This window comes from Mustela putorius, unplaced genomic scaffold (assembly GCF_011764305.1).
Source record: "Mustela putorius furo isolate JIRA1106 unplaced genomic scaffold, ASM1176430v1.1 tig00000275_pilon_pilon_pilon, whole genome shotgun sequence".
Taxonomy (NCBI): domain Eukaryota; kingdom Metazoa; phylum Chordata; class Mammalia; order Carnivora; family Mustelidae; genus Mustela; species Mustela putorius.
The window spans coordinates 13,475,672-13,487,724 of NW_025421341.1; the positions used below are offsets into that span (position 1 = coordinate 13,475,672).

At 39.0% G+C, this 12,053-nt stretch overlaps 1 protein-coding gene across 5 annotated transcripts in view; it reads left to right on the forward strand.

The window, feature by feature from the left end:
• Nucleotides 1–12,053, forward strand: part of PIKFYVE (phosphoinositide kinase, FYVE-type zinc finger containing) — a 78,633-nt gene that overhangs the window by 42,222 nt on the left and 24,358 nt on the right. For all 5 annotated transcript variants that reach the window (XM_004764279.3, XM_004764278.3, XM_004764277.3 and 2 more), the window contains 7 exons: nucleotides 2,190–2,330; nucleotides 2,998–3,124; nucleotides 3,405–4,564; nucleotides 6,505–6,605; nucleotides 7,940–8,011; nucleotides 8,682–8,853; nucleotides 11,182–11,360. In XM_004764279.3, coding sequence (XP_004764336.1) covers nucleotides 2,190–2,330; nucleotides 2,998–3,124; nucleotides 3,405–4,564; nucleotides 6,505–6,605; nucleotides 7,940–8,011; nucleotides 8,682–8,853; nucleotides 11,182–11,360 — 1,952 coding nt within the window. The remainder of the gene's footprint in view (nucleotides 1–2,189; nucleotides 2,331–2,997; nucleotides 3,125–3,404; nucleotides 4,565–6,504; nucleotides 6,606–7,939; nucleotides 8,012–8,681; nucleotides 8,854–11,181; nucleotides 11,361–12,053) is intronic.

Sequence of the window (12,053 nt, forward strand, 5' to 3'; positions counted from 1 at the left end):
GTAGATACAGGCATACCTCAGAGATTGCAGGTTTGGTTCCAGACCACTGCAGTAAAGCTAGTATTGCAATAAAGTTCATCAAATGATCTGTTTCACCTCCTGATGCATATAAAAGTTATGGTAATGCTGTACTGTAGTCCAATAAGTATACAAATAGAATTATACACACACACACACACACACACACACACACCCCTTAATTTAGAAATACTTTATTGCTAAGTAGTGCTAGCCATCATCTAATCTTTCAGGGGGTTGTTCATAATCACTGATTACAGATTACCATAACAAATATAATAATATTGGAAAATGTTAAAAACTATGAGAATTACCAAATTGTGATGCAAATATGAAGTGAGCAAGTGCTGTTGGAAAAAAAAAGCGCAGATATGAAGTGAGCCAGTGGACCTGTTCGACATGGGGTTACCACAAACGTTCAAGTTTGTAAGAAATGCAGTATCTGCAAAGCACAGTAAAGCAAAGCACAATCAACAAAGTTTGCCTGGAATCAGGAGAAGGAGAAGCAAAGGGCAAGGAGATAAGCAGCCGGTGGCTTCACAGAGTCTTCACAGAGCTGACACTGCTTGGGCCGTTGGTCTGCCCCTGCCCTGCTCCGGGCTCATGGCCTCCTCCCTGATATCCTTTCCTTGCTGGGCCTGGACCAGGCTTCCTTTGGAATACGGTGTTTCGTGTTTAATCATGGCAGTTGTTTATAGTTGCAACTGAGAGGAAGTGTATTTGCCATTCCTGTGCCAAAGCCCAGAGATTTAAAAAAAAAAAGTCTTCTAGGTATACTTTTGAAGCTGCAAAAATAACATCATTTAAAATGCTATTAGGGGGTACCTGGGTGGCAGGTCGGTTGGGCAGCTGCTTTCGGCTCAGCTCATGATCCCAGGGTTCTGTGATCGAGCCCTGCACTGGGCTCCCTGCTCAGTGGAGAGCCCGCCTATCCCTCTCCCTCTGCCTGCCACTCTGCCTACCTGTGCGGTCTAGCTCTCTGTCAAATAAATAAATAAAATATTTAAAAATAAAATAAAATGCTGTTCAATTGCCACATAATAGGTAGAGTAGGAAGTTAACACATTTCAAGGGAAAAAAATCTATTTTGTTAATAATGGGAGATTTTGAAAATGTCCAGTTTTTGTCAATAAAACAGAGAAAGGTAGAAATACACTCCATCCTGGCAGGTTCATTGCAGGAACAGGCTCATCCGCTGCTGGTGACACTCGCTGTGAATAAGGACTTGCCCAGAACACACTTTAGGTGTGTGGAGCAGAAGTGACAGACCTGCTCACACATTCAGGTGTCCTCCTCTGTGGAGCCCAGAAATTTTATGAAAAAGTTAGTGATTTGTATTATTGTTTGTTTAAGATTTTATTTATTTATTTGAGAGAGAATGAGAGAGAGAGAGAGAGAGAGAGAGAGCAGAGAAGGGGAGGGTCGGAGGGAGATGCAGACTCCCTGCTGAGCAGAGAGCCTGATGCAGACCTGATCCAGGACTCCAGGATCATGACCTGAGCCAAAGGCGATTGCTTAACCAACTGAGCCACCCAGGCGCCCCGTGATTTGTATTATTTTAATTCTGGTCATTACTTAACAGTATTAATTTGCTTTGAAAATAAGCCTTTGTCAAGCAATTGTATTAAGCTTTGTGTTTTAGATCTTTAACTCTGGCTGTTCTGGGTAGAATATAATCTGCTAGGAGATTGAGATGAGGAGGAAGCTGAAATAGCATCGTTAGAGTTATTTATTTAGATAGCCAAAGAAGAGCTACTCTGGTTACTTTTAGAACATAATGGGGAATCTATAATTTAAAAAGTAGAAATTACTTTCATTGGGGAGTTGGGCTGTTAGATTTTTAAAATTTATTATTATTTTTTTAACATCTGAGAGCAAGCTAATTGGATTCTTGACTTTCATAGTACAAGTTACTAAGAACTGAAAATCAAAGTACGATTAGTAAGTCAGAAAATAAAGTTTCCCTGAAATTCTTTTTAGCATAATCAGCAGTTTAGAATTATGAATAAAACTCTAGGTTTTGTTTGAAGTGACTTGCTTCTGGACTTATTTATGGATGAAAAGAATTTAGGCTTAGGTTATATTAATTGTCAAACTATCCTGATATTTTAATATCTCTAGATCTTGAATTGTACCAGCTGTAATAGTTTTGATGGTTTTTTTTTCCTCAGGAAAGGGAATTCTTGAAGAATTATGTTCAGCGAATAGTTGATGTTCGACCCACATTGGTTCTAGTTGAAAAAACAGTATCTCGGATTGCCCAAGACATGTTACTAGAACATGGCATTACTTTGGTCATTAATGTAAAATCAGTGAGTGTTCTTATTTTTCTGTTTTTATATCATTTTTTAAAATCTCAGTTTTCAAATTTATATGTATGCATGATTGATATGCAGGGATCTTTGATTATCTATTTGCTATTCCATATATTGAAAGTAGGACAGTAGACACAACAGCCATTTCATTATTTAAGACTGGAGAACCTCAGGCTGGAAGAAAGTGTAATTAATTATATAGCACTCATTATAGTTATTTACAAGACCAAAGGTGTAATAGATATTAGTTAATAAGTAGTCCTTGTTGAGCTTTCATTTTTTTCAGGGAATTGTACAAGTAGAAAATGTTCTCTCTTGAAAAGTTACCCTATTCAGAATAGAGGTCAATTCTAGGAAGTTTTCCCCTTCCCTCCTCAGTATTCTGTGCCAATACATGCTGCTTAAATACCTTTTATAATGTTATTAGTATGAATCTGGTTTGTTTTCGTGGGTACATATTGATCGCTAGGCAACTACTTGTAGTCTAATCTAGAACCAAAAGAATTGTTATATAATTAAAATTAAGGAAATTATGTGATTTAATTATGTAATTAAAATTAAGGAAATGATGAGGTTTATTTTTTAATATTAATTTTCCAGAAAAAATTTACTAAGAATTTTATTTTTCTCTAATTTTGTAATATAATGTTTTTCTGTGTTCTAGCAAGTTTTAGAACGAATCAGTCGGATGACCCAAGGTGATTTAGTAATGTCGATGGACCAGCTGCTTACAAAACCCCACCTGGGCACCTGTCACAAATTTTATATGCAGATGTTTCAGTTACCTAGTGGTGAGTGATCTTTAGCATAGATTCACCTGAGATCGAGGACAAGAGGAATGAGTAAACTCATTAGTACTACAGTGTTTACTTTGTCCTACTAATATGTACTATCTATTAATAACAGCTAGTTATAATGTTAGTATCTGTGAGCGTGGTTAGATGAGTATTGGCAACCGTGGTCTGTCTTAGAGGTTTTTCCTCTTACAGAGGTTAGGATAATGAATGAATTCTGTCTGGTTTTAACGGATTGCCACCTAAGTCTTCTTAAACTTTTTATGTTTATTTGTAGAGCAAACCAAAACACTGATGTTTTTTGAAGGCTGTCCACAGCACCTGGGTTGCACAATCAAGCTTAGAGGAGGCTCTGATTATGAGCTGGCTCGAGTTAAGGAAATCCTAATATTTATGATCTGTGTCGCTTACCATTCTCAACTAGAAATCTCCTTCCTCATGGATGAGTTTGCTATGCCTCCCACGTTAACACAGAACCCTTCCTTCCATTCTCTGATCGAGGGGCAGGAGGACGAAGGGACTGCACAGGAGCCATCCAGCGCAAGTCCCCTCACCCGGGAGCCTGACTTCCCCGCAGAGCTTCTGCCCTCCGAGGACGGCAGTTTGCTAGAATCGAGGACTGTGTTTGAGAAGGGCGACCAGGAAAATAAAAGCGTGACCCAGGATGCGGCCTCTCTGAAGCATCAAGAGTATGCCACGACAGCTTGCGCGGCAGGGATCCCCTGTGCTCTTTTTCCGTCGGTCCCGGAGTCACTGTTGCCGCTCCACGTGGACGACCGGCAGGATGCCCTGGGCATGGAGCAGCCAGAGCCCTTGCAGCATGCGGATGAGCTACAGGATCCCAAAAGCCAGATGAGAACCTTTAGAGACCCTTTACAGGATGACACTGGATTGTACGTGACCGAGGAGGTTACCTCTTCTGAAGATAAACGAAAGACTTATTCTTTGGCCTTTAAGCAGGAATTGAAAGATGTGATCCTCTGTATCTCCCCAGTAATCACATTCCGGGAGCCCTTCCTTCTGACTGAAAAGGGGATGAGATGCTCTACCCGAGATTATTTTGCCGAGCAGGTGTACTGGTCTCCTCTCCTCAACAAAGAGTTCAAAGAAATGGAGAGCAGACGGAAGAAGCAGCTGCTCAGGGATCTCTCCGGCCTTCAGGGCATGAATGGGAGCGTTCAGGCCAAGTCTATTCAAGTCTTACCCTCGCACGAGCTAGTGAGCACTAGAATTGCTGAGCATCTTGGGGATAGCCAGAGTTTGGGTAGAATGCTGGCTGATTACCGGGCCAGAGGAGGAAGAATTCAGCAAAAAAATGCAGACCCTTTTGCTTATTCAAAGGAAGTACCTGGCACAGCAAGCGGCAGATCAGGAAGCAGAATTGAGGGTGATGAAGAGAAGGGGTTGATTCCGAATGACGCGGTGTGGTCGACAAAGGTGAGGCCACTTCAGGTGCACGTTTAGAACTTGTTGAAAAACTGTGCTGTAGCACGTTTAAAACACACACACACACACACACACACACACACACACATATGACAGATTGCAGATTTAGTAAACATTTCTTCCTGTACCTTTTTTTTTTTTTTTTTGTCTTGAGTCAGCTATTTTGTGTATTGCTTTAAATATGAAGTAGGAGTATCAAGTAATGAAACTGGGTTTTGAAATTTTCATGCTGAGCTCGCAGTCAGGTATGGGAAGAGCTTGGCGGTAGGCGGAAGGGTGGAGGTAGGTCAAATCCGTGGCAGGCTGACTTGGGTGTGGTGTGATGCGTCCTTGATCCTTCTAATAAGCTTGTGAGAGGGAGCAAGACAGGAGGTTCCCGCAGAAAATGGATGTGTTTTTAGAAAATGTCAGATGTATTTATTTAGCATAAAACACTTCACGTTATTTAATGATGCTAGTGCCCTCCTTCTTTTTAAACACAAATTGAGAAATTAAGGAAGATTTGCTTATGGACACATTAGTAGTAGTGTTTGTAATAAAACTAATGAAAAAAATCCATCTCTAAATCAGGATATGAAATTGTTTAATAGAACAAATAAAAAGTTGCCTAATTTCACCCAGAGTTGGGGAAGTACTAAATAATAATGGGACACTGTTTTCTGTATGGTACACTAGTGTTTGTGAGATTGGCAAAAAAGGAAAGTGGTAAGTCATAGTTAATGTGGTGTGGAAAAAAAATCTATAATAAATTGTGTATAAATTGGTGTTTATATACATTTATGTAAATTTATGGAAAGTGATGAGGAGATCCATTTTTATTTCCATGTACATGCATATACCTATGGTCCAGGATTCCAATCTTTTATAACCTATTCTGCTGAAATAAGTAAGCATTTTATAAGGAATGCTTACATTTTGTAGGACTATATGTACAGGGAGAGTTGCTGAAGCCTTGTTTCTAGTTGTTTGCAGTAAAAGGATGAGTTAGATCTCATTGAATCACCCGGATAGAGCCCATGATATATTTTCAAGTGTTAAAAAACAAGTAGTGTTGTATGTAGCATCCTCTCATTCTTAGAAAAACGAAATCACCCGTGTATTGTTATGTGGGTGTTTTTGTGTATAAATGCATGTAAACTCAAAGAGAGGTTTTTTTTTTTTTTTTAAGATTTTATTTATTTATTTGACAGATCACAAGGAGGCAGAGAGGCAGGCAGAGAGAGAGAGAAGCAGGTTCCCTGCTGAGCAGAGAGCCCGATGCGGGACTCGATCCCAGGGCTCGGGATCAAGACCTGAGTTGAAGGCAGAGGCTTTAACCCACTGAGCCACCCAGGTCCCCGAGAATGCATGGTTTTTAATCACAGGGTCAAAGTTACCACAGGGTCAAAGTTACCACAGGGTCAAAGTTACCAGGAGGTGGGGTAGCATCAAAGGAGGAGAGGCTTTATGTATTTCTGGAACTTCTTCATTTACCTCTGTACTGTTTTATTTTCAGCAGAGAGCAAATGTTGCCTTTGTAATGACCAAGAACAGATATAAAGTACAAATAAAGTAAATCCCTGAGAATGTGGATTTCTCAGATTGATGTTATATTCAGTCATCAGTTCATATCGTTTCATATGGATCTAGTTCATTAACTATTTACTTCCAAAGTAATTTAATGCGGTTTTGTAAGTACTAAAGAGTATTTAGGAAAACAAGCTATTTAGACATCTGTTTGTATTTTTAAATAAACTTTTTGGATTGTTCTGTCTCAAAAATGAATTGCTCCTCTTCTTCATATTTAGTTTCTGGCAGTTTTCAGTCTTCACTGGCACGCTCACAGTGATGGTGGGAGGCAAATCGAGGGGCATATGTTGGGCATTAGAAGCACGCCTTGGGGTTGGAGTGTGGGGCGGCTTCTGGTTACTCATTCGCTCCTTCTCCTGTAGGTGGACTGTCTGAACCCCGTGAACCACCAGAGACTGTGTGTGCTCTTCAGCAGCTCTTCGGCCCAGTCCAGCAACGCCCCCAGTGCCTGCGTCAGTCCCTGGTAGGAGTCTTTTCCTCTTGCCCTGTGGCACTGTATTTAACAACAGAATTCCAGCAACTTAAAAAAACATCTTAGCCATTAGACTCTGTTTTTAGGTACATGGCATGTATACGAATTGATAGAACTTTTAAACTTGTGAACTAAGTACGGAATTTGTATTTGTTCATGGGTAAGGAGTACATGAGAAGTACCTTGAGTAAGAGTGAAAAGGATGTGAGGGGTGGAAGAAATATTGTACGTATAAAAATGAGGAAGTTGATATGTAAAAGCTAGTTTGCTTTAAAAAAAAAAAAATTTTTTTTTATTTTTAAGTAATCTCAACACCCAACATGGGGCTCGAACTTACAACCCCAGAGATAAGGAGTTGCATAGTTCTCCGACTGAGCCAGCCAGGCACCCCTATACAACCTAATTTTAGTCATTGTGATGATTGTGTACAACTTATGCAGGTTTTCTGTGAGGCATCATTTTCATAAAAGTAGTGAGTCTTTGGCCTTATTAATGGGTTTTCCTAAAACTTAATTATAAGTACACTGATAGAAAAACATCTTATAGTATCATAAACTGTTTGTTTAAAATGATATAATAGTCACAAAAGACTACTTATTACATAGTTTATCTTTAGTTTTAAAAGTACTATATGTACTTTAATTTTAAAAACTTGTTCTTGGAGCACTGTTTCTGTGATAAAATGTGTTCTGTATTTTAACTGTGGACCCCAGAAACACTTTATTTCTACCAGTGAGATCATTCTTCTAGTGTGTATAGCTCTAGCAGACTGACTTGGGGCTGAGGAACCCATAGGAGTTTTCTGTGGGAATTTATGGACTCCTCAGGCCAAGGCTTGAATAATTGAACAGTGCTATATATAGCCAAATTCTCTTATTTGTGGGCATTCATAAGTTGGGCATAACATCAGGAATTGGCTCTCCTGGAAGGATATGAGCTGCTGTTCTCCGTGCTCAGTAAAGGTGTGGACCAGAGAACAGGAGATAGGAGTTCTATTTTATGGTGATAGGACATAACGGCTTTGTAAAGGAAACTTCCTGGCTCACAGTTGTTTCAGTCATTCATTATTATTGTTTATACATCCTGATATAGTTTTATAAGATACTAATGGACTGGGAGTGGGTAAGGAGATATATTGTGGCTAGTCAAAACTGTTGTATCTGATGAAGTTAACTCTGTTCTATAAGAAAAGTGGAATATTGCCAACTTTAATATACTACATTGTAGGCATATTTAACAGGTAGTCCGTTTGTAGTCTCATGACGTGTCCTGGCTGTGTGGTTCTTATGACACACACGCTCCTAAGAAATGTTGTCTTCTTCTAGGATTGTAACGATGGAATTTTATGGAAAGAATGATCTTACATTAGGAATATTTTTAGAGAGATACTGTTTCAGGTAAGAACAGATTTTCTCCTTATATTCCATATATGCTTTTCTGATGCCCAGAATTTCAACCTAAAACATGAGCATGAGTTGGAGTATTATTCGGCCTCTTCTATAATACCACATGTCAGACTATACCATACAAAGAAGTATTTTCATATTCAACCCCGGAATGTCTTATCTAGTTCATTCCTCAGATCTTTGAGTGTCTAATTATGCTGTGATCCCTAAGACATTTTTTAAGGATGTCCGTTTTTACGGTGATTGAAATGAGAGGCAGGAGAAGCATAGAGATCAGCTCGGCCTTGGTTTAAGTCTTAGTGCTATCCCCTGCCATTTACATGATAGAGAGTAATTTTTACCACCCTCCTCTACAGGGAATAGCAAGCTCCTGAAGTATCATGGATTTCCATAGGTAAAATGAATTGATGTTTTCAAAATGCTAAGCAAATAGAAGGTGCTTAATAAGTGGAAACTATCACTGAGCTGCAGGAGAAGTCAGGATGCTCAGCTATGGGGACCAAGCCATGTGGGTGATACCCTGCTCTGATCGTCCACCGGTTATCAATATTGCTCTAGAGAAAATACTGTACTTTCTGGACAGTACAGTTCTAATTAGCCAGTATTCACTCTACATTGCTTCTGGTTTCATGGTTAATGTGAGGACTTCTTTTGGTCAAAGGCCTTCTTACCAGTGTCCTAGCATGTTCTGTGATACCCCCATGGTGCATCATATTCGGCGCTTTGTTCATGGCCAAGGCTGCGTGCAGATAATCCTGAAGGAGTTGGATTCTCCAGTGCCTGGATATCAACATACAATTCTTACCTATTCCTGGTGCAGAATCTGCAAACAGGTAAATATGCCCTGTTGCTATAGTATTTCATACAACATCATTTATTTCTTTATTTGTATAGTTCTTTTTGGAAGGGGTGGTCTGTGTTATTTTGGATTTATTTGTAATTGAGCTCTTTTATATTTTACCTTCCAGGGCTGGGTATTGCATTTAGTGTTTATTTCTTGAAGTTTCCATTTTAGAATTTATCAGTAATTAGGTAACATACAGATACCTTGTTCAGTAAAATTACAGAGATTATATGTTGACAATTTTCAGTTATGTTTATTTATTCAGCAGACACTTATTTAGCACTGTCTGTGTGCTGGGGACTATATGAGGGCCTGGGCATCTCTCCTGTCCTTTAGTGGGGGAGACAGACTTTTAGCACAACAATGATAGCACTCTAGGATGTTTGTGTCTGTTTGAGCCTATATCAACATTCCTATCTTAAGAGATACAGCTGAGATCATGTTTAAATTGATGTCTTGAGGGCACGTATTCCACGGAGCACTGGGTGTGGTGCATAAACAATGAATTTTGGAACACACACATGAAAATATTAAATTAAATTAAATTTAAAAATTTGATCTCTTGAGAAAAAGACCATGTGTTTTATTTCTTGTGTGTACTTTTCTTTTTCCACTCTAGAGGAAGTACTTGGTGACAATATTATGCTTTTAATATTTACTTTTTATCCAAATTGTTTGCAGTGAACGTATGCCAAGTTTAATGACTTCATTTGCTTATTTTGGAGTGTGCTTTTGGAAGGCAAATATGAGAATTACAGATAAAATAATAGTGTGACCTGTATCAATGTCAGTGGTTGAGGAATGTAAAATCAAAGTCTGTTCATTCTGCAGTAGCAAGCATACAGCCATGAAATCATTTCTTGTAATTATCTATCTTCTTATACTTGTTCTTATAGGCCTTTTGTTCCTTTTAGACAGCGGGTAGTATTTTGTTGTGGAATATATGAACTTCTCTAGATCGAGCAGTGAATTAAATGAATAACTTAGATTTGTATATCTTACATGCCTTGGTGTATGTACTTTATTTTAAAACAAGACTTTTGCCTTTGGGGTTATGTTAGAAAGGAAAAGGCAAACAGTTTTTGTTACACAAAAATGAAAAAAACTTCCATGTGTCAAAAAACTTATAATATGACCAACTAGTAATATACTTAGTATTAAATTTCTGTAAGGCATGATAATAGAAAAAGGGCAAAAGGCATAACAAAGCAATTTAACAGAAATGGCCAGTAGACTTGTGCAAATAGATTTTGCTCAGTAGTCAGAGAAGTGTTAAGAAAACCAGTAAGTGTAGTTTTATTTTGTTTTTAAGAAATTACATTTTAAAGGTTTATAATTCCTGAGATTGGTAAGAAAGTGGGGAAATTGATATTCTCAGGTATTGTTAGAGATTGTGTAAACAAATACACCAGTTTTTTTTTCCTTTAAGATTTTATTTACTTGAGAGAGAGAGGGAATGCAAGTGGTGGGGGGCGGGGGTTGGGGCAGAGGAAGAGGGAGAAGCACACTCCCAACTGAGCAGGGAGCCTCACGTGGGACTCGATCCCAGGATCCAGCTGGGCTGAAGGCAGACACAACCCACTGCGTCGCCCAGGCACTTCCCAGTACCCCAGTTATAGAAGACAATGTGGCAAAAAGTATCAAAGACTGCATAAATGTTCATGCTCTTTGGCCTACCAATTCCTACTTTCCTTAATTTATTCCAAGGAAATAATTGTGGATATTTGTAAGTAATTACGCGCACACACGCGCGCGCACACACACACACACACACACACACACACACACATAAGAAAGTTCATCAGAGCATCATTAGAATAGAGAAAAACTTGTAATATCTTGAAAGCATATCAGTAAGGATTGGTTAGATGTCCGTATAATGGGATACTCTATGGCTATTAAAAATCAAGTTGTATGAGAGTATCTTATGTGGGAAAATATGTAGGAGACATTGCTAAGTAAAAATAATACAAGAAACTAATTATAGGAAGGGCTTTTTATTTATAAATACACTGTCTGGGTACCTCCTATGTATTCATTTCCATATATATATATGTACATATATACATACATGTAAATATACATAAACATACATAGAAAGTAAATATACTAGCACATTGATACTGGTGGGGTGGGATCACCAGTGATACTGCTCCCCCAGCCATCCCTAACTCTAGCCACTTAGAAGCATTTCTATCTTTTTCCAGTTTTCTTCATTCAGAATATATTAGATTTGTACTAGAAAAGAAAACAAATTATTCTTTTAAAAAGATTCTCAGTATGTGATTATATAACAAATGATTTATATGAATTTCAGGTAACACCAGTTGTTGCTCTTTCCAATGAGTCCTGGTCCATGTCATTTGCAAAATACCTTGAACTTAGGTTTTATGGGCACCAGTACACTCGCAGAGCCAATGCTGAGCCGTGTGGTCACTCCATCCACCATGATTATCACCAGTATTTCTCCTATAATCAGATGGTGGCATCTTTCAGGTAAGGAGCCATGGTGATCTTACACACAGTCACGTACTCCCTAGGAGGCTTTGTGACATTCTTCTGTACCAGGATTGAATTACTTTGTGGTGTGTGTTGTTCCCCACCCCTACCATTGCAGATGTGGAGGGTCGTACTCTGTGCTAAGAGCTTTCAGTGTTGTCATTTTACTTCATCCTTAATTTGAGAAATAGGTATGATTATTAGCTCACTTTCGAGCTAATTGGTCACTGAGAGAGCTATCAAGTGATGAAGTCATGATGGGAACTAGTAGCTCTGCTGTTACAGGTGTTCATCTTAACCACTATTTTCTGTAAGCGTTTGTTAGAATTTTTGTTGTGACATTAACTAGCTTAAAGTTAACTGGATATTCCAGACAGAGCTAAAATCACAAGTTTGCAGAATGGGTACCCTGTGATATTACATGATTTGAGAAAGCCTTCAGGCTCTGCCTTCAAAATATATCCAGAATCTGAATGCCTCTGACCATCTCCACCACTGCCACTCTGGGCTGGGCCTCTGTTGCCTTTCCCTAGAGTACTGCAGTGGGCTCACTCAGTTATCCTTTGGCTTGCCTCCTGCGGTCTGATCTCAACCCAGTAGTCAGGGTGATTCTGTTAAGTGAAAATCGGCTCAGGCCACTCCTCTGCTCCAGACCCTTCCATGGGTGTCTGTTTCAGTGAGCCCGTTTAT